This window comes from Pempheris klunzingeri, chromosome 20 (genome assembly GCF_042242105.1).
Source record: "Pempheris klunzingeri isolate RE-2024b chromosome 20, fPemKlu1.hap1, whole genome shotgun sequence".
Classification (NCBI taxonomy): Eukaryota; Metazoa; Chordata; class Actinopteri; order Acropomatiformes; family Pempheridae; genus Pempheris; species Pempheris klunzingeri.
Genome location: NC_092031.1, coordinates 20,093,650 through 20,120,756, shown reverse-complemented (window position 1 = coordinate 20,120,756; position 27,107 = coordinate 20,093,650). Strand labels below are relative to the sequence as shown.

The 27,107-nt window shown below is 44.5% G+C and overlaps 1 protein-coding gene across 1 annotated transcript; it reads left to right on the top strand.

Moving 5' to 3' along the window:
• The first annotated feature begins 374 nt into the window (after nt 1–374).
• Nucleotides 375–26,553, top strand: llgl2 (LLGL scribble cell polarity complex component 2). Its single transcript, XM_070851631.1, has 27 exons — nt 375–642; nt 9,913–10,033; nt 11,164–11,261; nt 12,590–12,671; nt 12,805–12,920; nt 13,556–13,714; nt 14,443–14,605; nt 14,747–14,879; nt 14,977–15,031; nt 15,243–15,397; nt 16,605–16,816; nt 17,625–17,692; nt 17,808–17,961; nt 18,707–18,811; nt 19,234–19,329; nt 19,578–19,774; nt 20,405–20,552; nt 20,729–20,876; nt 20,956–21,072; nt 21,174–21,340; nt 21,926–22,190; nt 22,568–22,718; nt 22,799–22,827; nt 23,035–23,082; nt 23,435–23,477; nt 24,695–24,767; nt 24,857–26,553. The coding sequence occupies exons 2-26, from the start codon at nt 9,959–9,961 to the stop codon at nt 24,732–24,734; spliced, it is 3,024 nt and encodes a 1,007-aa protein (XP_070707732.1). The 5' UTR covers nt 375–642; nt 9,913–9,958; the 3' UTR covers nt 24,735–24,767; nt 24,857–26,553.
• The last annotated feature ends 554 nt before the right edge of the window (nt 26,554–27,107 follow it).

The window sequence follows — 27,107 nt, the reverse complement described above, 5'->3', positions numbered from 1 at the left end:
TTAACTTTGGCAACCAACACACATTTCCCAACAGACAAGCGTAAAGCCTCATGGGATCTGTAGTTGTGGAACTAGTATCCCAAACTGCTCTTTTGTTTGATATGTATGATAATGATATGTTGACAATTTACAAACCATGCAGAAGTAGATACCCATTTCACTGAGAATGCAGACGGGGTCGCGTTTTCAGAAAGGTTGACGAAAGAACAATTTATGGAGAGCTACACTGAGCCGTGAAAGTTTGTGGGGAAAAAAGCTAACACGGAAGTGGGGCAGGACTTTTTTTTTCTGCCCGTTGGAGTTTACAAGGTGCACTCGAATGCATCATAAAGGAGGAGTTAGCAGAGCAGAGAAGTTTAGCCTAGCAGGAAACGCCGAGGCTACCGCTGCAGCGCTGGGAAAGAAGAAGAAGAAGGAGCAGTTTTCAGTGTTTTAACCGATGCTCACACAGGATATCCCCTCGGCAAACACGCTGTCGCTTGGATCCCGGAGTTCTCGCTTTCGGTCTGGTCACGTTTTCCTTGACTTTGTATGAGGAGAGAGCTCCTAGCCAACTAAATACCGGGCAGTGGCCGGAGGAGGAATCTTATCCAGCGCCTGGAAACGGTGGGCATCGGCTGAGAAACGGCCGTTTTGAATCAGGTGGGTGAGGAGGTGGGCCCGCACTTCACGTTTACAGGGAGCAGGTGTTTGCTTGTGAGCCAGTTTGCCAACAATTGAACGACCCCGTTCTTCACAGACACCTGTTTTCTCACCAGCACCTGAACGGCTCCAACTCAAGCTAGCTAAAGTTGCTTCTTTTAATTGCACACTGGCTAGCTGGCTAATTTTTTACGCCTGATATTCCACTCAGACATTCGGCAGTTTAATGTTGTTGCCTTCATTTACCAGCTAATTAGCATTGTGAGTTAGAGTTCCACTCTTCTCCATGCACACCTTCATGTTTAACTTTCAGAAATGGGCTGACTCTTAGTTTACCTGCTATCTCTTAGGTACAGTCCGCCGACGCTACTACTGGAACCATGTGTTACAGTTTGTCCTGCGCCTCACTAGTTTGCTTTGTGACTTGCTTTTCAAGCCGAATGGAAGAATAAGTATTCCAAGTCCATACTGACGCCAACAGCAAATCTTTAAGACGGGTACGGGCGACTTTCATTCAAATGTATTGTGCTCGGGCTAACCGCAGGCTGCTCTTGTTGTTAACTGGGAAGCTCCAGTTGACGGCGCATCCTGGCAAAGCTCACCAGCCACAGCGGGCACTGGCACACAAGATAGAAGCCGTTCGTTTAGCGAGCCGAAGAGTCTGAGGAGAGAACACCAGGAAGTAATCGATAATTGGGTGAACTTTTAATGTCAGCCGTGGCGTTCCTCGCTAGCCTCGGTGTGCGCGGCCAGGTGAGTAGTAGTTGGCAGGTAGTGTTGCATAATTACGGAAACGTAGAACTTCAGCAAGGTGTGTCCCCGCAGCAGGTATGTCAGTGAGCCATTTGAGTCAGCGGCTGGTCTCTGCTGGGGCCGTCTGGGGAGGGGGTGTGAGTGTGAGTTGGGCGTTTCACCGGTTTGACTGGTTTCAGGGAAATTCACAACAAGATGACACGATGAACCAAACGATACTTCACTGTGTCCATGCGGCCACAGGCTGACCCCCAGGTAGCTCTGTTGTACCACTGAGCTGTGGGATGCATGAGAGTCATCTCGTGTCTGGTAACCTTTGCCAACACAACACGCTCCTCCTCCACCTCTTTAAATCCCAGTATGATTAACTCTGACAGAGAGAAAGTTGTAGAGACTTTTGAGCACAAACGACTACAATGTCCTGTAATCTGGGCAGGATACAGCTGAAGGACGCACAGGCAGAGTCCTTCCAGCTCCACCTGCATCAGTGCTGCGCTAGCCAAACAAAAAGCCTTTGTTCTCCACCTGTATGGTGAAGTCCACCTGAAACTACCAGGGAGGCAAAATTAACGGCCCCTCCCAAATGCAGGGCAAGCCACAGAGACCTACTGAGTTTCCAGTATGCTGTCTTTGTTGAGCAAACAGTGTGTGTCTGCAGGCAGGACTGTCATGGTGTTGTCCTACGCCTCCTTATTTAAACTGTGAACAGCAAAGTTAAGTGATCTAACCCATGTGTGGGTGAGGAGGTGTAGAGGAGAGCCGTACCTTGTAAACGTCCGACATGGCACTTGGCTCAGACTGTCATGCTGTGTTTAGTGCTGTTAGCTGTTAACTTGATTCCTTTTTTCTTTTCACCCCTCCCAATGTGCAACACATTATCAGGCAGGAAAAGAAGCTGTTACTGCGGTTTGCTAATGCCATGGCATAGGAAGTAGAAAAGCTTTAACATGTCCTCTTCCTCATCAGGCTTTTCAGCAGATCTACCAGGACATATCGGAACAGAAGCAGGCCACAGTGTATGCTTTCCAGTCTAATCATACATTGGAAATGGTCCGCGCACATCGGACGCTTCACAGCAGATCACAAAAACTGAGGATGAATCAGAGCAGAAACAGAAAGCACCTCTTTGAGCAGGAATTTCACATCCAAGCCCTCAGACTGTATAGAGCCTGATTTGTGGATGCATATCCAGTCTATTTGTCTATGACAGTGCCCCTCCCCCCACCGTGGCAATTATACATGCAAGATACCCAGAGGAAGGGCTGAAGAGTTTATGGAAAATATTTAATTAGTATAATGGACAGATTGTTGCTGCTCAAGTTTAATATGCAGAAAATAGTTGTGATGTGAGACATGTGATGGTTCCAGCCTCTCAAGTGTGAGGAGTTGATGGTTTTTCTCTCTCATATATGAAAGTGAACAAAATGTTTTTGGGTTTTGAACTGTCTGCACAAAGAAACACACAAATTGAATACATCACCTTGAGCTGAGGAAAATGACAGTGGGCATTTGTCACCATCCTCTCATAATTTAGTCCAAATGATAGATCAATTAATTGAGTTAATTGCTATCCGCAGGCCAGTTATTGTAGCCTACATAATAACATGGAAAAACACTAAGTTTGAATATAAATGGGGCAGCACGGTGGTGTTTGGTACGGTGGTAGGTTTGTACGTTAACAACAACAACAACCGTTAAGGATAAGCGGTATCATACGATGGATGAATGGATTTTAAAATATTTTGTAGTTAACTTGGTGTTGCAGTTGGATGTTGCTTTGCTGTATTATTGAACTGAATTCCTCTGGAGGTTTATTCTAATATTTTGTCAACTGGTAGCTTATTGGAAAAACAAGCGGGACAGCAGCAGCAAGAAAGCCTTGATTATCTGTTGCAAGTGCCGAGACGGATGCTTCCAGATGAATATTGCTGCGTTACTTACACGAGACAGATGGGTTTCGTAAATTCAGTCTAAAGGCACAAGTGTTTTGGTGGCAATATTTTTTTAGTGCTTTGACTTGTAATGTGTGTTCTACAGAGACTGTGTGACTGCACTTTTCCACACTTCCACAGAATGTTGTTTGAGACACACTTAAGTTATGTTTATAAAATCTTATCAACAGCACAGTCTCAACAAGCAAACACTGACACATTCAGACTAGATTCAGCAGTTAATGGGGCCACTGAATGACGTGTAACATCAGCGCTCTGACCCTCCACTCCCCATCAGTCCAGTCCTCCTGCAGCAGTTGTCCTGTAGTGGTACCACATCTGGATGATAATGTGAATTTTGTCATTGCTGCTGTTCTGAGCAATGGGGTGGGAAATCTATAAGGAGGATGAGGATTATATGAGGGGAATTGCAGTTAGGCTCAGGTCTGTAACAGTCCGACCCCCGTCTTCTCGGTGTCTCCTTGGTTCTGATTACAGGAAAGAGGGAGTGAGTTGGTGGGCGATATGATATCCTGCCAGCCACACCCAAAACTGACAAGATCTCATTTCTGTTTAGTTTGGATCAGTGGAAGGAAGCATCTCTGTAATGTTTGCTGCAGTGGGTATGACAGACTCCTCCTGCTGTCTGTTTAAGCTGCATTCTTGTGCCTAAATACACAGGAAGCTCGGTCTTAGCCAAGTGTCAGCGTGACACACCTGATGGTTTCTGTTTCATGCTGTTAAGATGCCCCCTTCTTCCCCTCCCCTCCCCTCTCACCGCACCGACCTGACACCAATCACAACCGAACCCACAGCACACCATCCAGTGCTGACTCAAAGTCGTTTCCGTCGGCACAACCAAGAATAGCTCAGCGATGTCCAGCTCAAGATCACAGAGAGGTGTCGCGCCGTACACTTCCAGTTTTACAGTGAGTGAGTGAGTGAGGGGGGAAAGGAAGAGATGGCGAGAGAGAGAAGGAGGTGTTGTCACGTGTGTGTGTGTTTTTTCCCTGTCATCAGAGCACGTAATCAGACCTCTGAGGGTGTAGAGTTTAACAGCAGCTGTTAGACAGGTTTTGCTTCACCTGTGTGAATGTGCCTTTATTTTATAGCTGCTTATTTAACATTACGAATGTGAGTGTGAGTTTGTTTTGTTTTCCCTGTCTCGCAGCAAGTGCAGGCATTTCTGCTTATTGCATAAGTCCATACATGAGTAGAATGTTTTGGATGCCTGGCATTTCCTGGCCGTTCACTCTTCGTTATGCTAGCTATGTCGTTGAGACCAGACCACGTAGCAGCTCTGCTGGTCGAGCCGCCCTTTCTTCAGGTTGTTGTTGTCGTGTCCAGGCATGTTTATGCACTTTTTTTCTAACTCCCATTGACTCCTTTCTCAACTTAGATGGCTCGGTTGATATGCTGGGAATTTGATGACATCACTGAACTGTGGGATGAATGATAACAAATGGCGTCTTGCTAACTGAGAGCGGAGCATGTTCTAAGTGAAGGACATCTGGGATGGCTCACTGTAGATCAAACAATATGACCAGTGTGACGCTGCTCTCAGTGGCATTTTACTGAGGTTTCTCAGGTTCATTGCTCTTCTGCGGTCATGTGAAATTCCTGGAAAAATCCATATGTGAGAGCAGAGCCAGGGCCATGTCACTGTGCAGTGTCCTGCTCAAACTGGTCTGATCCGCTGTGTTTTCTGTTGCTCTCTTCTGCTGATTAACCTGAAACTAGCAGGTACTTCCCTGTCACAATAGCAACCTGTCCACTGTCTCTGCAGTGTAAATGGACCTTTTGTTATTACTGTGTGTTTAAAGATTGAGAACCGGAACAGTTCATAGTTGTATTTAACTTGTTAAACATAGTGTTCTTACATGTAGTGTTTCTGGGAGAGCATCAGCTTTGTTTGGATGTAGTTGTCAATATGATGCATAAAGCATTTGTGGTGAAACATTAATTTTGTGTCAGTCTGTTTTCTGAAAACGTTTTTTCAGTCCCCTTCTTGCTGGTTCCGACTACAGATGTGAATCTTTAAAGGAATAGTTTGACATTTTTGACACCTCTTTGGAAAGTTGGATAAGAGAAACTATACCACTCTATCTGTCCGCTGCCACAAGCAACTGATTAACTTAGCTTTAGCATGGATGATAAAATAACCGTTGCAGCCCCAAAACAGTGATTGTGTTGGTCCTTTGTGTCACTTGTTAGCAGTAAGAATCCTGTTCATCACTAGCCTTATCTATTAAATGTTGTCTAAAAGCAGGCATACTGTACAATTTTGTCTGTAAAATTGGCAAAATGTTGATTTTGAATCAGTAAATATGTAATGAAACTAGTACTATGTATCTGACCAACAGATTGTCTGTGCTGAAGACACACACATTCCTGTCTCTACCATAAACCACCTGCTCTGCTCAGGTTATTAGTAGACAATCTCCCCAAGCAAGCAGTTTCCCTTAGGCCACACAGGAGATGTGTCATCCCAGCCCATGTGCACCGGTCTACCTTCCTTCCGCCATTCTGGCTACTCTGCAGAAAACCGAAAGAGGATGAACAATGACACCTATTCCGTACGGTTTGGTTTACGGTGATCAAATGCTCTAGTATACGCCATTCTCCATCATCAGAACTGCTGCATTGGTTTTAGCTCAGCTTGTTGAGGTTGTTGAAGTGTACAAGAGCAGAGGACGAGTTTAATCTAGCTGTCTGAACTGACGGCCTTAAACATCAGTGTACTTCACATAATTGTGATGTTCATTGCCAGCCATGGTCCTTGATAAGTAGCTGAGGTAGCAATAACACTTGAATGCGTTTAATGAACGGGTAATTTGTGCTCTAATGTCCGTCAGGTTACTTGAAAGGCCATAATTAATCTGACTGGAGAGAGCCAGCTGTGGGATTAGGATGTCTGGAGACCGCAGGGGGACACTCACACTTGACATGTACAATGTGTTGATGGCAATTTCTCTAGGGTGACCTACGCTTTCCATACGGCTGCTAGCTTCACTGTGCGTGTGTGCATATGTGGGGCTTGTATTCCTTCTGTTTTTCCGTCAGCAAATTCCTCTCGTCGTCCTTAGAAGCCATCGAGTTTGGAAAGGAGACCTCCCACCCTGCCATTGTCATCAAAGCTTATGGCTTTGAGCTCCCTCTTTCTGCTCCGCTGCTTCTCCTGAGTCTCTCTCTCTCTCTCTCTCTCTCAGTGTCTACAAGGGCTACAAGCTTGTGACCTCTTGCAACAACTCGCTGATGATCTTCTAGTTGTGTTTATCTTAGCAGTGAGGGTTGTGATTGGCTGCTCATTCACAGTCTCCAGAGTCTGGATTTTTGGCTGAATGTTTTTTTTTCCAGTTCAGAGCTAGTATTGTCACAGAGTTCTGAAATGTATGCCAGTGATTAGTGAACAGTCTAACTGGTATCAGTGAATTGTTTTGTGAATTGCCAATTTGGGGAAAATTGATGTGACCAAAAAGGAGAGATTTATATGTCTGTGCAGTGATTTCTGTCCTGGTGTTCTCTAGTTGCTGTGACTTTCTGGTGTCTGTACTGGTATTTTATTGATGTAGCATCTGCAGTATGAGTGGGTACCTCTGTACATTCTTCCCTGATCAGTATCACAGAGTAATGTAATCACCGCCAATGTTAGCAAGTCATGCTAACTGATGCTGAGTCAGTTTCCCTGCAACACTGACTCTCAGCTGTCCCTCAACTTCTTTCATAGGATGCTCCTCTCAGAGGCTCAAGGCTTAGATACTAGATACACAAATATGTGTGGAAAGTGGCAAAATTAAAAATGTATTTGGTTTTAAATAATAAAGATGCCAAATACCTGAAAATATATGTTCTGTAAACACAAACAACCATACAAAGGATTAGTCTAAAATAAAGTAGTGCTAAAAGTCATCTGAAAATGAGTGAAGAGCAAGTGATGATGCGACTACAGGAGGATGACAACAGTGTATTTACTATAATAGAATGCATAAAGGTCTGGAAGCATTTTTATTCTGGTAACAAGAATTCAAGTCACTGAAATCCAAGGCAGGTATGGTACGTACACACCGACAGACCTAACACAGTCGCATTAATACATTGTAAAAGGTGAAAACTTCACAGTATAGGTATGTTTAAATGCTCAGTCAGTACCATCACAGTTGAGCGACGCAACAAGTGTTCACCAGCAGGGAAAGACGTTTAGAGCAACTATTTCTCTTGTTGAGAAATTCAGTGTGCCCTCATAGCCGTCTGAGAGCAGTGAGACCTGAGCCCAGCCGGTCTGCTGTAGCACAGTAATGTTGACTTTTTCTCTGAGGAAGCTTAAGTTGGAAATGTGTGGCTCAGCCCAGCAGTGAGTCAACGCACCATAGCTGATATGAGGGTAATAACAGAACTATGTCTCCAATTGGACCTAAATCAGCCGCTTTGGTGGAAAACCATGACTCATGGCACAGGCCTTTGTCACGGACTTGTGACACTGTGGATCATATGTCTGCCTGCAGCTATGAGTTTTCCTGTCCCTCTCTAAATCTGGAGCTGTGAGCTAGTGAGTGAAGGAGTCACAGAGCTGAGGCCCTGGCCTCAGCAGACACAGTACAGACAGCGGGGCTTAGGGGCCTTCACGGCGCTCTGTGGTCCAGCCTTTCCTTCACGTGATGGAGCTTAGCGAGCTGGTCTCTGTACAATGTGGAGCATATTGCCACCGGTCGATGAATGTCTGTTACAATGCTCAGTCTTGTCAGTGACTTCCTATGTGTCACTTCAAGAAACAAATACCATTTCTTTCCTTCCTCCTTCCGTTTTCCTGCCCTTCTGTCTTTGAAGTGGCCTCTGTGGAAACCGCTTTTGTGTGACAGGTGTTTTTGTGTGTGTGTGTGTGTGTGTGTGTGGTGGCCAAACAATGATTCCTTAGTTGTGCCCTGACTGACCTCTGGCCCTTATCTTTTGTTTTGTTTTTTCTTAGACAGGGGGGAATTGTAGTACCCCACCCTCACATGTTTGTGTGTGTGTGTTCATTCATCATTAGGGATGAAGTGCCAGACTCTGCCAGTTGAATTCCTTTCTCTTATCATTAGTCTTGTTGGAGAAAACACACAGTTATTCAGCCACCTGAGGCTCCATAGATTCTCAGTTGTGTTCCCACTTTCCATTTAAAGGCAGGCCTATCCCACCATCAACGCTCAGAGCCTGAACCTAAGCTATGAGTGTTAAATTGAAGTTGTCTGGGTGTTCTCCTCCTCTCCCCAAGCTGCCTCAGTGATGGATTTCTGTACATTGAACCTAGAGCTGCAAGGATAAGGCGATTTATCAGTTAGATCAATAGAAAATGAATCTGCAACTTTTTGATTTTGTCAGTCAACTAACTGTTTCAGTCATTTTTCAGCAAAAGGAGGTACATTTACTCCCTGCGCTAATTTAACCTGCACCTGTTATCGTGCACCTGTAGTCTATGTTATTGTGACGGCGTTCATTTCAGACCTGCCTGTGTTAATTCCGCTATGTCACTGGTCCAGCCCAGTGAGATAGCTGTCATGGCTTTGATGTAGAAGTGTCCCTGCACTTATTCAGGCGTAAGAACATGTAGAACATATGAATATGTAGTATTAGCATCACATTTATGCAACAGAATGCACGTCTGAAAGCAGCTTAAACACAGGGCTGTACTGAACACCCTGAAGTCTTATTCATAATGTTGACATTTGAATTTTAAATCACCAAATGCTGCACACTGCTCGTATGTCTATTCATTCTGCTTAAGCTACTGATGTGTACCATATTTCTGCACAGTTTTAGAATAACGACCACAATACTTACATCATTTAAATGCAAACGGCTACTGTTGAAAGATGTCGAAGCAGTCGGCAGGTTGGAAGAACTTTAAGATTGCTGTTTGCTAATGTTGGGGTTTGGTATTCTGGGGCACCAAGAAATGTATGTTATTAATTAATACTCTGCCACTTACAGCGGCACCAAAATGTTGTGCTAATGGTACCTTGTCTGGGGCAATTTGGCTATCAGAAATAATTCATATCAAAGATAATTATATGAAGTAATGGGACTTAGTGTAAAGTCCACCTCGATTGGGGCACCACCTCGATAAATGAGGAAAAAGAGGCAGTTTAATTGATTCAGTCTCATAAAAATACTAAACTATTACTTTGGTATTATGATTAATAATTAACTTAATAACTACTACCAGAATTACCACATTGACAGCTAGTTGAAGGACTTCAGAGCTCTTGACAGAGTAGAGGTTGGCAGGATTCACTCTTGTACAATATTAAAGAAGACAGCATGTGGATTAAAACATTTATTAAAACAAAGTCAATCATAAACAACCTAAATGTGACTAGCTAGCAAGTGCTGTAGCTGTTAGCTTAGCTTCGTATCCCAGTCGAGGTCTATTGTAACACTGTGTGTGTGAGTGTGTAGGATAAAGGTACCAGGTTAGGAGAGGATGGTTAGTTGCACGCAGGACTCTGTGTCTCATCTCCAAGGAAAAAGGCTTCTGACAAGTGATGGGAATGAGAGCTCAGTGACACAAGAGTGACCGCTGACCGCTGTTCCCCCCCCCCCCCCCCCCCAGCAGTGCATCTGTGGGCCCACAGGCTCCACGCCGGTGCTGAGACAGTATGAAGAGGTTCAGGCGACACGGCCAGGAGTCCCAGAGAGATCGACTCAAACAGGAACTCTTCCAGTTCAACAAGGTAAGTGAAGAACACACAGCACACAGTTCAGAGGGGGTCAAAAGTCCAGCAACACATCAAACCATCTGGGTCATCCAACACACAGTTCAGGGCACATCGCAGCAACTGACAGAAAGAAAACGAAGACAAAAAACATACCAGCAGACCCCCCCCCCCCAAAAAAAAGTTAATGTGGCCTGATTATGTTATCTAAAAAATGTTGGCCATTAAAGTGCACTGACACAACCAAGAGTGCTGCCTGATGTTGCTAGTTGTTCCTGTGCTCGTTCTGTGTGGTGTGTTTGCAGTGCAGAAAGGTGCACAGCTTCACTGGTGTTCTCTGGCAGTTTGTACTTGTCGAAAAGTATCTACATGATGGTGAACATGCGAACTATAAATCATTCAGGCTGTCCTGTTTATACAGTCATAAGTCAAAAAGAGAGACGTCCTACAAGACCAGATCCGGTACTCCAGTCCACCATGAGCAAACGGGGGACTGGGACGAAGCTGCTTTGAGTGCTTAGCACCGCTGCAGAAACAAAAGCCACGCTCTTACTGCTGATGATGACAAAAGAAGGCGAGGAACACGCAGCACCTACATCCAGGGGCGCCATGTGACGTACGATGTCCAGATAGTAGACTTTATAGACACTTTTTGTCTCATCTCTGTGTAAAAGGGCAATGCAAACTTTGTGTAAACAATAAATCGAAGACTGGCCTATTTGTGTGTTTGAATCTGCACCCAGCGCTGCTCTCAGCCTGGTGGAGCCAGTTTCACTGACTGTATTGGAAGCATCCTCTGTATTCCACTCCAAACGATCCACATACGTCAGCCTACAGCCTACGTCAGCTGTAATTTCTGTTGATTACAGTCTTGTCTCAGACTCAGAAATAAATAAATGGAATAAAAATTCTTTGAAAAGAAACAAAAAAATAATTAGAACCTCTTGCTGGCTCAAATCGTTATCGTCACTGGACATTGTGACAGGAGAGAGATTTAAATATGTTGGGTTTCAACAGACTTTACAGGTGATCAGTGGATAAGAGAATCTCTGTTCTCTGTCCTATCCTGTCATGTCTCTGCTCTCATTGTATCTGCTGTCACAGCTGTTTCTCACCCTCCCCCTGTCTGTCCACTGTCTCCTCCTCAGACTGTGGAACATGGATTCCCCCACCAGCCCAGTGCTCTGAGCTACAGTCCCTCCCTGCAGCTGCTGGCTATCGGCACCCGCTCCGGGGCCATCAAACTGTATCCTTCATTCTGTTCTCTCTTAAATGGTTGCCAGGGAGGAATTTGAGCGTCGTGTTTGAACTTGAGGACCGCTAATGAACGGCTGTGACGCTGCTAAATCCGTGTCTGTGGTACACACGGGCACCTGATTCAGGTATTTCGTTTTCCCACGCTGTTGCTCAACGCTGCCTTGCATTCTCAGACAGTGGAGTCTGTGTCACCATAGCCTTTCGCACAATTCTGCTCATTGACAGTGCAGCGGAGCCAGTCGGTGCACTCTCCTCATTGACACAGAGACACTCTCTGGTTTTGATAACCGCAGTACCTCCTCTCATTAGGATGATCCGTTAATACAATGCGACACATTGTTCCTGGAGAAAACTGCAAGAGGGCGCTGATAAAGGGACATCTGTGAATGAATGTTATGAGTCAAAGTGCAGGATGTTTCAGGTTAAGTCAACGAACAGAGCAACGTCTCATATTTTTGATTTGAACACTTGTTTCTCCACATTGATGTCAGCTTCAGATGCACAGAAAAGCCCTGGTGCGGCTGCACTGGTCTGCTCTTTGACACTTCAGCAGCGAGGCGCATGTGAGTCCAGGCTTCACAGTGTTGGATAGACCCCCTGCTCACTGTCAGCTGTAGCCTGTATGACAGTGTTACAGTAACAGTTTAGCCAGCTGTTTTAAGTTTAAAGGGAAGTTTTACAATGTCATGTGTGGCTGTCCAATTAGTGTTCATAGTAAATCTAGTCAGTTGAAACAAGCAATACCATAGTGTGCTACATTGACTGAGAAACCTGAGTTTTCCTGCTTGTGGAGCTGTGCTGGCAGAGCCTACATATACCATGATGCATTGTGCGCAAGCTTCTGACGCCCAACCCCAAAATCCTTCCAAAACCCTCCCAGCTTGGGAGATGGGCGTTTTTAAATGCAGCTTTGTCTACAAAAAGTTAGAAAATCTAAAAAAAAGCCTCTACTTCTACTGTCCTGAAGTTCGTTTTCTGTAGCCATAGATTTTCTGTTAGATTTCACCTCGCCATAAATCACTTTGTGTCCTATAGTATCACTGTTTCATTTTTTGTCGTATTGTCTCGCAGTACTCCTAATGGCTCTGATAACGACTCATGTGATTGGCTTGCTGCACACGTCTGGACAGGACAACACAGACTTACCTGACCAGCTGTTAACTGGCTTTGTGATGGCAGTTTTCCAGGATCACCAACTTTAGACTCGTGACAAAGTTGAATTTGCTTTGTGATTCCAGCCCCTGGTGTCTTTATCAGTTTATGTCAGTTTGCCTAATAGGACTGGACAGATCCAGTTTGTCCTTAACCAGCGGTCAGGTATGGAGCTCCAGGTGTGGAGTTCATGGGTCTACATGATGAGAATGCTGCCGTCACACAGGTGCACTTCCTCCCCCACCAGGTACAGTCACACACACACTGCCTGACATGTTTAGCATAGAGGACGCAGTCTTTTGCTAACCACTAGTATAAATGTGACTTTGTGACTTTCAGTAGCCTTTTTGCAGTATTGGTTGATTGTGGCTCATGTTTAGGTTGAACTGGTGACTCTGCTGGATGACAACAGTCTACACATGTGGACTTTAAGAGCCCACAAAGGACTCTCTGAACTTCTGGAGATAGGACGTTTCACACTCACTGGACCACCTGGGTAAAGGCACATTTCCCCCCGTTGTCGACCTTTTCCCAGAGAAGATAGTTTCTAAGGAACACTTAAGAACTTAAGCTGTAGTTCCATCTCACCAAAATTCCCTGACATGTCAAGGTGACTGATCAAGCCTCCAGACTGGCACAACATGGCTACTGCAGCACACTGGTTGTTGCTTGTGTTAGTATTTGGATGGGTTTCGGTAACTGATACAGTTTCAGGAGCTCCTTAGCTCTTGGAGTTATTTGGTTGAGGCACTGAGTACTTACCCAGCTTTTAAACATGTTGCTAGAGCTGGAGCAATGAACTGATCAAAGAAAAATAATCTGTAATTAGTTTGATAATTCATTCTGTGTTTTATTCATTTTTCAAACAAAGATGTTGAACTGATTATTTTTTTTCATACATTATGGTGAACTGAAGATATCCAGGGTTGAGACATTTGGTTGAATAAAACAAGCTATATGAATACTGCACCTGGAGCTGTGAAATTAAAATGTTCTGACATTTAATTACCCAAACTATCAATCAGGAAAATGACTGGCAGATTCACAGGTAATGAACGTAATTGTTATACAAACCGTAGCAGCCCATCATGCTGCCAAGAGGTCTTCAATTCATCTTCTTCTCCACCTCAGTGCCCCTCCAAGTGTGACCAGAGTGACAGCAGTGCTCGCCCACTCGTCAGGGGAGCTGCTGCTGTTAGGGACAGAGGGAGGACATGTCTTCGTAGTTGAAGTCCCGGGGTTCAGAGAGCTGGAGGAGAGAAACATCAGTCTGGACCAGGTCGCCAGCAGGTCAGCGCCTACAACACAGCAACTCCCTGCACATTGTTTATAGGGTTTATGATTTTTGTAGAGGGAGGGGAGATCTCCCCTTCATCGGATTTCCTTGACATCAAGAATCTACAAATCTGCAGCATTTATGTGTCCAGCATCTCGCTCAAGTCTTGTCCAGCTGACAGTATACCAGATTATATTCCGATGAAATGGAGCTGAATGTTGTTGGTCAGTGTGATCTGCAGAGTGGCAGACTTGTTTGTCACATAGGGATTGACAACTGTTCACACTGTTTACACCTACGGGCCATTTAGAGTAACCAGTTAACCTAACCTGCATGTCTTTGGACTGTGAGAGGAAGCTGGATTACCTGATGAGAAAATGCAGGTTTCAGACAAAAAGCCCCCAAACTGCATTTTTTGTGCCAGCAGGTTTGAACGTGGACTCCTTGTTGCTGTGAGGCAACAGCGCGAACCTAAGCGCCACCCTGCTGCCCTTAACTGGAATTCAGAGACTGTCAAAAGCATGTTTTGGGTGAAAGTTTGATTAAGTTGGCTTCAAGTCCTGGTGGAAAATTGGGGCTATTATGGCTCATGTGGCTGTCGGACACAAATTCAACACACAATACAAGCTTATATGGTGTGTGTAGCTCTGTGTGTGTATGCTCTGTAGCTCTGCTTTTGGCATTCTTGCATTTCATTGACCAGTGAGATCTATGCTGAGGTTGATGTTCCTGTCTCCCCCAGTGTACCAGATGACTACATTGGCCGCAGGAATCTGGAACACGTAGAGGCTTTACAGGAGAACCCAGTCAACCCAAACCAAGTTATTATTGGCTACGGTCGAGGCCTCATGGTCATCTGGGATTTGGAGAAACAGTGTGCCGTGCAGCACATCCCCGCCACACAGGTAACTGTTCTGGACCTCGGTGTTGGGCCTGTGACGGAATGTGCTACCAGTCCCAGTCCCAGATAAACCATGGTTATAACCAGCATTAGAAATCTTCATGTTTTCCTTGTGTTTTTTCCATGGCACCTGATGAATCCATAGCAGCTGGAGAGTGTGTGGTGGACAGAGGACGGAGGCTACATTCTCAGTTCACATAGTGATGGAAGTTACTGTCGATGGATGGTGGGTGGAGAGGACGTGAATGAGGAAGAGGAGAAATCAGACATTCCTTACGGTGAGGACAAAGATGTCCACTGCACATTTGTGTTTACCGTCAGGTATGTCATGTGTCTTTCTGGAGGCTGATGATGAATTGTCTTTCATTGCTGCAGGGCATTTCCCCTGCAAGGCCATTTCTAAAATAGTTCAGCTATCTACAGAAGACGGGTACGTTCGCTTTATTCTCAAGTCAGAATAATTTGTCACATATGTTGCTCATCATACTTCAGTGAAAGTGGTTCTAACATGCTCACTGTTCTGATGTTTAACTTTATTTTCCAGATTTGTTACATGACCCATTGTTATACACGCACACACACACACACACACAGACGCATTCAGTTTGCTCAGACATTAATGTGTGTGTGTCTGTGTGTAGGCCTCCGTTCCTGGTGTTCAGTGGTGGTATGCCCAGGGCCAGCTATGGGGACAGACACTGTATCACAGTGATCCACAGTAAAACACATGTGGCTCTGGACTTCACCTCCAGGATCATCGACTTCTTCGTTATCAGAGGAGGACCGCAGCACGCAGGCAGGCAACACACACCATCACACATAACTGATCTATGGTACACATGCACGGTAGAGGGCTACATTGGGGACAGGAGTGGGCTTTATTTTTTTATTTTTTTTTAGCTGCATGATTGACTCGCACATAAAAAAAATATTTCTTATTTCTACAAAGATCACACTGTGTTGAAATAACCACTGGTTTATTAGAAATAAATGCCACATGATTAGATGAGACATTAAACAAGTCCTTTAATGACTGAACGAGATGGATTGCACCTGAACACGTTCACTGGCGTTGCCATGGATACACGTGCAAGGTACAGTGGCTTGTAATGACCAAACATCACTTAGCCAAATGATCTACAAAAACCAAATCAAAGTGTTACATTTAAACAGAGGAGTTGCCTGTAATGGTCAGGAATCCAGAAGGAATGGGGGGGGAAACAGTTATGGAAAGCAATCTATTTAACAACGCTTGAAAGGCCTGTAGTCAGTATCCTTCTCAAAGGGAAAGTTCTTCTCTTTTAGAAAAGACATACAGGCAGTGTTATTTTGTGCAGTGCACGACAAAAAGAAATACCGTATTTACCGGACTATAGAGCGCATCGGAATATAAACCGCACCCACTAAATTTTACAAGAAAAAAATATTTTTACATATATTAGCCGCACCAGACTATAAGCCGCAGATATATATACATTGTGAAATGAGATATTTACACAGAAAGATTTTGTAAATGTTTATTTACATACCATAATTGTTTCCAAACGGTGCCTGTAACACGGCAGTAAAACGGCTGATCGAACAAAACAGAAAAGTCATCAATGTTTTTATTCTTCCTCCTCCTGTGCACTGAAACCGTCACTGAAACGTTAGCGAAGAAAAATCTATAGATAAGCCGCATCGTTGTATAAGCCGCAGGGTTCAAAGCGTGGGAAAAAAGTAGCGGCTTATAGTCCGGTAAATATGCTTGTTGTGAACTCCCACTGTTGTCCTGACGGGGGTGTAAACACCCTGAACACATCATCTCTGACACAGAGACCATGCAACCAGCTTTGTGGTTGTATGTTCTAAAAGTAATTTTGGGTGTGCTCACCTCTTTGTTGGTGTGATTTAGTCTGGATATTTCCACTTTGTTTCCCTTTCCAGGTTTTCTTTTCACTGGAGAAGTGAGACTTATCTATGAGGTGTGTACAGTATATGTCACTGATCCTGTCCATCTGCAGGAGATCCTAGTGCGCTGGTGGTCCTGGTGGAGGAGGAGCTGGTAGTGATTGACCTGCAGACAGAGGGGTGGCCGGTCATTCAGACACCGTACCTGGTTCCCCTCCACAGCTCAGCCATTACCTGCTCTCACCACGTCTCTGCCATCCCTCTCAAACTGTGGGAGAGGGTCATCGCTGCTGGAGACGTGCAGAAGACTGATTACTCCAAAAAGGTACATTGTTGGCACATGTCTCCCAATGTTCTTAAGTGTTACCTCTTAAAATAGCAACAGACTTCATCGGAAATCTTTGAATTTAAAAAAAGTTCCAGTCAATTTGTCATGCTTGCTCCTTTACCGCCACACATTTGTTTATTTACCTTCACATCACAAGGAATTTTAAAATAAATATTGGTGACGCCTACTGTTGAAATGTGTTCTCTTCAGTAAAGATGGTCGCTACTTTAAGGCCGACTTGTGTAAAACCTAGCTTGAAATTGTCTTGGACTGTATGTGATGTATCTGACAGACGGCTCATGGTTTGGCTTGCTCATTGGCTTCACTAGGACGATGCAGGAAAAAAAGCACTAATAATGATTCATAAGCATTAGGCAAGCAGTCTGTAAGTCCACAACCTGGCTCAAATGAAGCTACATTTAATTTAGCTCTCACATTTCTGATAAGGTCATTGCCGATCTTGTGCTCACTGAAATTAAACTTAAATGTGGGTCTGTTTGAAACATACTTTTTGACCAGAACCACGGGTTCATGTTAACCATGACTGTAAATAAGCAGACGTTATTGTAATTGGAGAGCCCAAATGTTTAACAGTACATTAAAATATTAGTGCATCTCAGTCTTAAGTACAAGACAAATTGGATAAGCCCACTGCAATATAATGGTACCCCTGCACATCCCTAAGTCTAAAGCAGTTCATCATATATGGTATGCTGAGTATGGACACATTCCTTAATTTATGCTTGAACAGATGGCATTAAGTTGGTATTATTGTTAAACTTTCATTTCCTGTCTCTCTATGCAGCCATGGCCGATAACAGGAGGCCAGAACTTGGCTCCAGATCCTCCACAAAGAGACCTGCTGCTCACCGGGTCAGTCCAGTCAAGCTTTGGAAATATCTTTTGGGACGTTTCTTTGAGAGCTATAACAATATGCTGTGTATTTGTGTGTGTGTGTGTGTGTGTGTGTGTGTGTGTGTGTGTGTAGGCATGAGGATGGGACAGTGCGCTTCTGGGATGCATCAGGAGTCTGTCTGCACCCCATGTATAAGTTAAGCACAGCTGGAGTGTTCCACACAGACGCTGACCCCAATGATAACATGAACCAAGGCACTGAAGGAGAGTGGCCGCCATTCAGAAAGGTGTGTCTGTAATATCATCTGCAGCCGAGGCTTGTGGTTTGTCAAATAGCACTGGAAAGGTTTTCATGAACTTCGTCTTCGTTGTGGGACCCCCACACAGAACTTAAGTGGTTTGACAAAAAGGGGTGATGTCAGTGCCCTTTTTACAAGCTTTTTCTGGTGCATTTAACCACAAGAAAGAATCTTAACCCTTAAATCTTAGCCAGTAGTTTTCCAAACTGCTTGTTCCTGAAGCAGCACGGTGGTAAGCGCTTAGGTTAGGTTAGGTTAAGGTTACAGGTTCAAAGCTGTTGGCTGGCTTAATGCTGGCAGGTTAACTGGTGAGCATGAATGGTTGTCTCTCTGTCAGCTCTAATGAACTGGTGGGACCATTACCGCCCTTAATTATGATTCACATACTATTATTTGTTTTAAAGGGCCAATCCACCATAGATATAAATGAAGACGTACTCTTCACAGTCGTACTGTCGAGGCCCACACCAAATGAGAGGCCAGAGGCTTTCTCCACTCTTGAATTCTCATCTCCTGAAGACAGTTTGTAAAATGTGGGTGTTTACCAGTCATGGAGGATCTAGAAGAGACTCGTCAAATGTGGGATCCGTCGCGTAGAGCTTCACTTTGGTCTTCCAGTCAGGATATCTCTGCTAACGCCGCTTTGACTTTTGTTCAATGTATCTCTTGTAAGTCTCCTAACTTTATAGAAGTACAATAGTGCAATGCATCCTTTTTACTGTTTGTTGTCCAGGTTGGCTGCTTTGACCCCTACAGTGATGACCCCAGGCTAGGCATCCAGAAAATCCACCTTTGTAAATACAGTGGCTATCTGACTGTGGCTGGCACCGCTGGACAGGTGAGATGACTGAACGTTAAAATGACTAAAGGTTTCTCCAACTGATTAATCTCCACTACTGGTGCACTTCCACACTGTCATTGCCACTCTGCCATTAATGTGGAGTGCTTCCTAGCTGTGAATGTGACGTCATGTAAAGAAAGAAGTAACAGACATCTGAGATAGTTGACCTCTCCCCTTCGTTTTCTCCTTTTTAGATAAGTGTCGCTAACTTGAGGCTCTGCTTACAGCGTGTGTGATCAGACCGCTTGTGTCTTCACCTGTCTCACTTTCTTTTTAGCAATGTCACCCCGTTCCCAGATCTCAGCAATTAACTTGGTGAATGTAGTATCATTATTAGTCTTTAACTTTATCAGTTTTCACAGAGGCTTTGTTTTGCTCATTTACTTGTGCCCTACCATGTCTTGTGTTTGTCTTTCCAGATCCTAGTGCTGGAACTGAATGACGAGGCAGCAGAGCAGACTGTGGAGGCTAAAGTTGTGGATTTGCTGCAGGGTCAAGAGGGTTTCCGCTGGAAGGTAATGAGCAGTGTTGGACTGGTTAATGCAAAAACAAATGCATAACTCAGAAATGAACAACTTTAAGGCTCCACCTCACACTCCCTGAAAGCTGTATTATCACTGCTCGTTACATGATATTACTTTCCTGCTGCATCCCTTGTATCACTATTTTTTCAACGTGCTGTACCCCCCAACAATAGAACTATGCCAGTACCACAGAGTAAAAGCGATCCAACCAGCATATTGTTGGATTTCTCATTGAGTAGGGCCACACTCGGCTGGACGTGCGAGAAGACCCGGTCCTGTTCCCTCCAGGCTTCCAGCCTTTTGCTCTGGTGCAGTGCCAGCCTCCTGCAGTGATCACCGCCCTCACCCTGCACTCCGAGTGGAAGCTGGTTGCATTTGGCACCAGCCACGGCTTTGGCCTGTACGATTACCAACAGAAGAACAACATCCTCATCAAGTAAGGAGATGCAGAGAAGGAGATTAGAGCTATATTTGTGCATAGAAAGGTTTCACACTCCACAAATCCTCTTCTTTAGGCTTTAGCAGTTTCATAGTTACATATGATAGATTTACTTTCTAAAGTTAAAAGTTGTGTCCATGGAATTTTTCTTAGTAAGTAGTTTATTTAGTAAAGCACTTTTCACAGAACAAAGTCACAAAGTGCTTCACAGGAGTAAAAGAACAATAAAAAAATATATATGATAAGATCCTAAAAACAGTAAAACGAACAATAATCAGCCGCAGCCTGATCAGCTTTTAGCCTCTTAAAGCTGCTCTAAGTTACAGAGACTATATTTGATTTGGAGAATAATTCAATGAAAAAAGCTCAAATCGGTAAGTAAAATATGACAGTAAATACAGCATGAACAACACTTGCTGATTCAGGATTTTTCTCTTCTGGTAATATTTCTTCTGTAATTTGGTTTACATGCACATGACTGTCATTAGAAGCAAGAGTCTGTTTAAATCAAATGAAGTGGTGGTAAACATACAGAAGAGTTTCAGTTTATTTTGTACAAGAGCAGTGCCAGTATTTGTGCATCTGTGCATATATGTATGTGTAAACTCAATGTTTTATCATTCTTAGGTGCACCTTAAACCCCAGTGATCAGCTGGCCATGGAAGGTCCTCTGTCCAGGGTAAAGAGCATAAAGAAGTCCCTCCGACAGTCCTTCAGGAGAATCAGACGCAGCAGAGTCTCACTAAGGAAACATCACGTCAACAATGCTGCCAAGGTAGATCTACAGCTCAGCTCTTCTGTTCACTGAGACCAATAGCGCCACTGAGTGAATCAGAGATGACAGAGAGTGGACTACTTAACACCGCTGGCACTAGGAAGAACTTCCTCATCGTCCTGGCATCTCCTTAAATCTGTCTGTCCTCTGAACCTTCGTCCTTCATGTCTGAACAGCTCCAGGAGGCGAACGCTCGCCTGGAGGCGGAGCTGGCAGAGATGGAGCTGGCTCCTGTCCAGAGGAAGATCGAGGCTCGCTCCTCAGACGACTCCTTCACTGGTCTCGTACGGACGCTCTACTTCGCCGACACCTTCCTCACAGACAGTGAGTTACACTGCATGTGGCCCATAGAAAACAACTGCTATATTTCACAGTTTTCACACATCTCCCTATTTTCTTGTAGGTTCACATAACACACCCTCCCTGTGGGCAGGGACCAATGGTGGCTGCGTGTTTGCCTTCATGCTTCGCCTTCCTCCTGTAGAGCACAGAGCAGACGAACCAGTCACGGCACAGCCGGGTGAGAAACCGAGCTTCTCATGTTTGGGTAGGACTGCTTCCTCATCTCTGTCCTCTGGTTGTAATTTTCTTTCCCCTCTCTTTTTTCCTCCTTTACTCCAGCTAAGGAGATCCAGCTGATGCACCGGGCTCCTGTGGTTGGTATAGTGGTGCTGGATGGGCACGGGGCTCCTCTCCCTGAGCCCCTGGAAGTGGCCCATGACCTGGCTCGCTCACCTGACATGCATGGCTCACACCACCTCCTGGTCATATCTGAGGAACAGTTTAAGGTCAGGATCACACACACAGACAGCTGACAAAGAATAGAAGAACATTTGTTAAACCCCTTGAAGGTCCTCAGAAATAATCACGTTAAAGATCCTTACACACATAAATGTGTATGCATAAAAACAAGCCATAAAAATGTTTCTTTCTTTTTTTTTTCTTTTTTTTAAATAGTTTTTTAGACCAGCATCAGCCCTAATCATACATATCAAATTTTAATTAGTTTTTAAAAAAATTAACCCTTAAATTGCCATGTTTTTGTCATGATGCGCATCATTTTATGGTCTAAAATACATGAAAAAAATTGAGAACTCTGAAAAATTCACCATCTTGCAAAATTATAAGCAATATGCATGAGAAACTGATAAAATATGCTAAAAATAAAAATCATAACACACTAGAAAGTGCTGAAGACCCTTAAAGGGTGTTTGTTAGCCTCTGAGTTTAGCAAACCCAGATACTTTTACAACTCGAAAGTTGTCAACAAGGAAAGCTTTTTGATCCTAGCGATTTGAAACTGTCTGGGTAAAACCACTACGCATTCAGCTTACCGTGTGTGTGTGTGTGTGTGTGTGTGTGTGTGTGTTCAGGTCTTCACCCTACCAAAGGTTAGCGCTAAGATGAAGTTGAAGCTGACTGCCGTGGACGGCTCCAGAGTACGGAGGGTAGGCGTGGCCTGGTTCGGCAGCAGTCGGTCAGAGGACTATGGTGAGAGCTGCCTGGTGGTTCTGACCAATCAGGGAGACCTCCACGTGGTGTCACTGCCGACAGTCAAGATGCAGGTTCAGTACGCCTGCATCCGCCGAGAGGACGTCAGTGGAATCGCCTCCTGCGTCTTCACCAAGCATGGCCAGGGTAAAGACATGCCTCCACCCCAGTGGTGAAATGGTCCTGATCCTCAGCCGTGATCATCATAGGAATATTCTACAGGTCTTGGAGAGAGAAACAACTAATATATAATATAAGCACCCTCAGCTTCTCTCATTAAATGTATCTGTCAGTAGCTGGAGGCCACTAGGTCTCAGAGGTGAACTGAAATGTTACAGATCAACGTCCGCTAAACTCTGATGAGGTGCAAAGCCAGTAGCTGAGAGGCTTCTGGTTTTGGACATGTCACCACTCCTCTCTGTCAGCACATACAGCTGTGAAACCACAGGCCACTGTCTTAAATGAAACTCGCCCTGACGAGTCTACTCACTGTAATCCGTCTTGTCACTGTTGTCTACCTTCAGGCTTCTATCTGATCTCTCCCTCTGAGTTTGAACGCTTCTCTCTGTCCACCCGCCATGTGGTGGAGCCTCGCTGTCTGGTGGAGGCTCCTCTCCATTCGGGCTCCTCCACACAGCACAGGCCACAGCCTGATGGAGCTTCGTCTACTCTCAGGTATGTACCCTCTGACTTTCTGTACGTGACTCTTGAAACTGTCAGTACTCGGTACTCATTTGTGTTCTTTACCCTTCTAGAAATGCCAGTCAAGATAACGAGGATGCAGGTAAAATGTCCCAGAGACCTCTAAATGCAAAAACACAGCCTTGTGCTTAAACATGCATGTGCCACTGGCTGAGAGAACTCTACATGTCCAGATGCAGTGCTCTGTTTGATGGTAAACTCTGTACTTGTGCTGTCTGTCTGTTTTTACACACCTTGTTTGTGGCTGACTGTACTGGCGTGTCCTCTGCCTGCTGCCTCTGTGTTCCAGAAAGTGCAGCTAGACGTGTTATGGAGCATGCTTTGCTGAATGATGAAAGTGAGTACTGGAGAGAATGTATTAAAACTGAAGTAGAGGTATCATGCAGAAGGCCCCTCTCGTACTCTGTTGGAACCCCTAACGTCTGGCTTCAGCTGTATTAGCTCCATGTGCTGCCTCTCCTAACTGGTCTTTCAGCTTTTTGCTCCCATTGTCATCAGACACGCCTACATCAGCAGGCTGGGAACCTGACGTGGCCCACAGCAGGGTTCACCAAACATCATCCCATGGCATGATTTGTGTAGAATCCCAGAGAGCTGTACCCTACTGTGACCTGTGTGCTTCTGCAGGGCTCATGTGGCGTGTTGTGTAGAGAGCACTGCTGTTACAGTCATGGTTTGTTTTCTTGCAGAAGTACTTCAGGAGATCCAGAAATCACTAGAAGGAGATCAGACGTAAGTAAAGCAAATGATGCACCGCAGCGTCTACTTGGTTTTAGATATAAAGACACACTGCACTGTATAAAGTACAGTATTTGTGTAAATACCCCAACAGGCCAAGGAGGGAAAATATTTAATACTAGTGATAATCACTTGCACTTATCCGTTACAAGCTTTTTCTGGGGACTTTCAGCCATGTAATACTTGAGCTGTCATCTGTCAGCATGGAGCATGGATCACTGATCCCCTGTAAACTCAGGCTCTGTTCAGATGGAAATGGCCTACTGAGCTTGAAATCTCCAAAAAGAATCCACATGGATCTTTCAAATTCTTTTTTATTTTTTATCCAACTGCTCTTGCCAAGGTTAAGCTTGAAGGGCGGGGGGTCACTCTAAATGTCATAGAAGACCGAAAGAAGAAATGTCATAAGTAAGACTGACATCCTAATGAAGGTAGTGTCGGGAAAAGACTGCTTTCATAGGTCATGTTCTACTTTCCACGTTCAGCCAGTGCAGACACTTAACAACTAGTGTGTGTTAAAGGGCAACACACCCCTCACGTAAACCTAACCTTAATAGAAGACTGGCCTATTTACAGTTGGTAGAGCTGATCTCTGCAGTGCACACTCACCACTGCTCTCCTGCCTGGTGAAGCCGGTTTCATTGATCATAGGGGCAGCGTAGTGCTGTAAACGGTCATGTAGCCTGCCTGGACTCCAACAGCCCGTCCACGTGCTTTCTGCTATAAACAGAAGCCATCAAGCAAGTCACTGACACGTACCTCCTTTCACCACACGTCCCACTTTCTCCCGTCAGACGTGGATTCAAAGCAAGGCTCAGTGAAATGAACATAAAAGCAGTGGGTCGTGTAGTGTAACGCATCATTCAACACAGATGCCAATATTGTCAAGTAATAAGTAATAGATTACATTTTGAAAGTAACTTGCCCAACACTAGTTATCACCAATGAAGTTGTCAATCGTCAATTATGACATCATCATATCACGACTATCATTTATCTTCCATGAACACGAGGCATGTTTCTGTAAGGCCCAGTCCGTTATCCTCCCACTCATCATCAGCACTGTGGATTTTGACATGAAGAATATTTACAGGTGTGATTCCAGAAAGTCCCTCTTTGGGAGTAAGATTTAAGGTGAACATGGACCCAGTGGAGCCAGCTGACGGCTCAGACTGGTCATGCTGATGGAAACTGTTGTGTGTTTGCCGCAGGTCGCTCCTAGAGAACAATGTGAAGAGTGCTGTAGCCTGAGAAACTTCTCTGGACAGTTGAGGCGAGACTAAGGTAGTGGAACCTTTAGATGTTTGGTGCTGCAGTTGGCATGTCATTGACCGTTTTGGAATCACCAGTGTCCCTCTGCCGTCTCTCCTCAGAGTGAACTGACATATTGATGTGCATTAAGCGTCCTGCAGCCCTGTAGCAGCACTCTCCTCCTGCTCGGCTCACACAACCACTACTGCCCCCCCCCGACCCCGTCGCCTCACTGACTGACCTCCCGGCTCACAACGGCCCCTCGCACAGACACCAAAGTGGCTCTCGTCAGCAGTGCTTCAGGAGCACCTTGAGGCTGTTCCAAGGCTCACCAACAGCACACACAGAGGGTTAAGGAAGAGACACCAGCCGTGCCTAAAGACCACACGCTGTCCACAAGTCATCACAGTGCGGTCACAACCGTGGAACCCAAAGCTGCATGAAGCACATTCCTCACATGTGGCCAGTGCCATACTTCATCACACCGAGATCAACGGCAGCATCAAACCTGAAGCTGTTTAACTTACCCACGTGATGCTGAAAGCCTTTATCACCACCAGCCTTTTCATGTGGATCGTACCCGTGGAAAGGGATCGTCCAATCAGCACGCTCTCTGCCACGCAGTCTCACTGGCCTTCCACCCCCGACCCCCCACCCCCCCCTGCATGGACACAAACTGCTGGAAGGAATGTGGGGGACCTTTTTGAATTGTGTTGATGAAAATATTTTGGAGATCAGATTGTTTGTGAGCTGTGCTGTTTTTTTTTTTTTTTCTTTGTTGAGGAAACCTCAGAATTAATGATGTATGGAAGCCCATTTCTGCCAGGAAAAGAAAAATGGATGAAAACTAAGGATTGCTGAATATTCATAGTGAATGGAAATGATGTGATGCTAAATCAGAAATGGGATAGAGTCAAAATTAAGATTATGAAATATTAAGATGAGAGATGACATGAAATAATTTGATAGTCAAATGTGGGCTGTCTCATAAGTAGGACTTATTGACTATTGTGTCAAGTTTTAATCATTCATCGTTTTATTTGAGTAATATTTTTAATTTAACATCTGTAATTTTGACTTGGTTACTGTTTTACAACTTTACCTTGGTGGGTCAAAGCTTTGTATTGGCATGAATATTTTAAATTTTTTGTCATTCCTTCTGCTTTTTTTTTTTTTTTTTTTGCATAAATGAGCTTCTATACGATGACGATGACCTGTCGAGGGAAAAGTTCACTGATGGCCCAAAAAAATGAAACAGGTTTTCTGTATATTGAACCACACTGATGCTTTCAATTTGTTTTGTTTTGTTTTCCAGTTATATGCAGAATAACAGCATTACAAACTGTATTGTAGCCCTGTATACTGCTAACAACCCCCCCCCACCCCCCGTCCACTCTGTAACTTTGTAACCGGCCACAGGTACTTCTCCACTACCGCGGAGTCTCAGTGCTGTACTTTTGGGGGGAAGAGATTTCTATAGGGTTTGGTTTTTAATTATTTTTATGTAAACCATTTTTTATGCCAGCAATGAATAATGTAATTTAGGAATGTAATTGTAAGCTATTGTAGTGAAATGTTTTAATATATACAGTATGTATGTGACTCAGTCTGTACCTGTGGGCCTGTTGTAACGGGGTTGGCTGCTATTTAGATCGTACAAGGAAATATTTTGGTACTGTGTCTCAGAATGCTGGGTATTTTAGCATCAGCCTAGAATATATTTTTGTAGATCAACTGATTAAGAACCTTAATTTTTTTTTAATTTGTAATTTCACACTACAGTTTTCTTGCGGATAATTATTACACATTTTTCCTAAGAGTGACTGTGTGTTTATTCTCTCATGCACTGACCCCACCGTTGTTCACATCACTCATCTGTGCTGTGCTGTAAAGAAATCCTCGACAGCGTATGAATGCTGTTTGAGTCTCTACGCTCCTCCAAAACCTGAAAAAATGCACATTTAGATTCCAACCCATCGTTTTGGCCCGTCGGAGTCCAGAGCAGAGCCGCAGCGGCTCTGGTGAAGTGGATAAAAGAGGGCTCAGTTGTCATACATGCACAGCCAAGAGTTTTGATCATCCATTATAGAATGAGGCGCTTTGTCCACTAATTGCCTCGAGCCACAGGGGCCTGGCTGTAACCTGAGCTCTCTGAGGACCTGGCTGAGGATGAGCCGGCTAACGGCAGCGCCGCTGGAGATGAGTCATTGTTGTGTGCAATCTGAAGACCATAAATGAGCAAGAAAATGGATTGTGGATACCTGGGCCTCTTCATGTTGAGCTTATTGTCTCATGGAGTCTCCTTCCTGCCGCAGCTCAATAATTTGATATTGAACTCAAGTTTTGAAGGTTGATTCTGTCTTGTGATAGAAA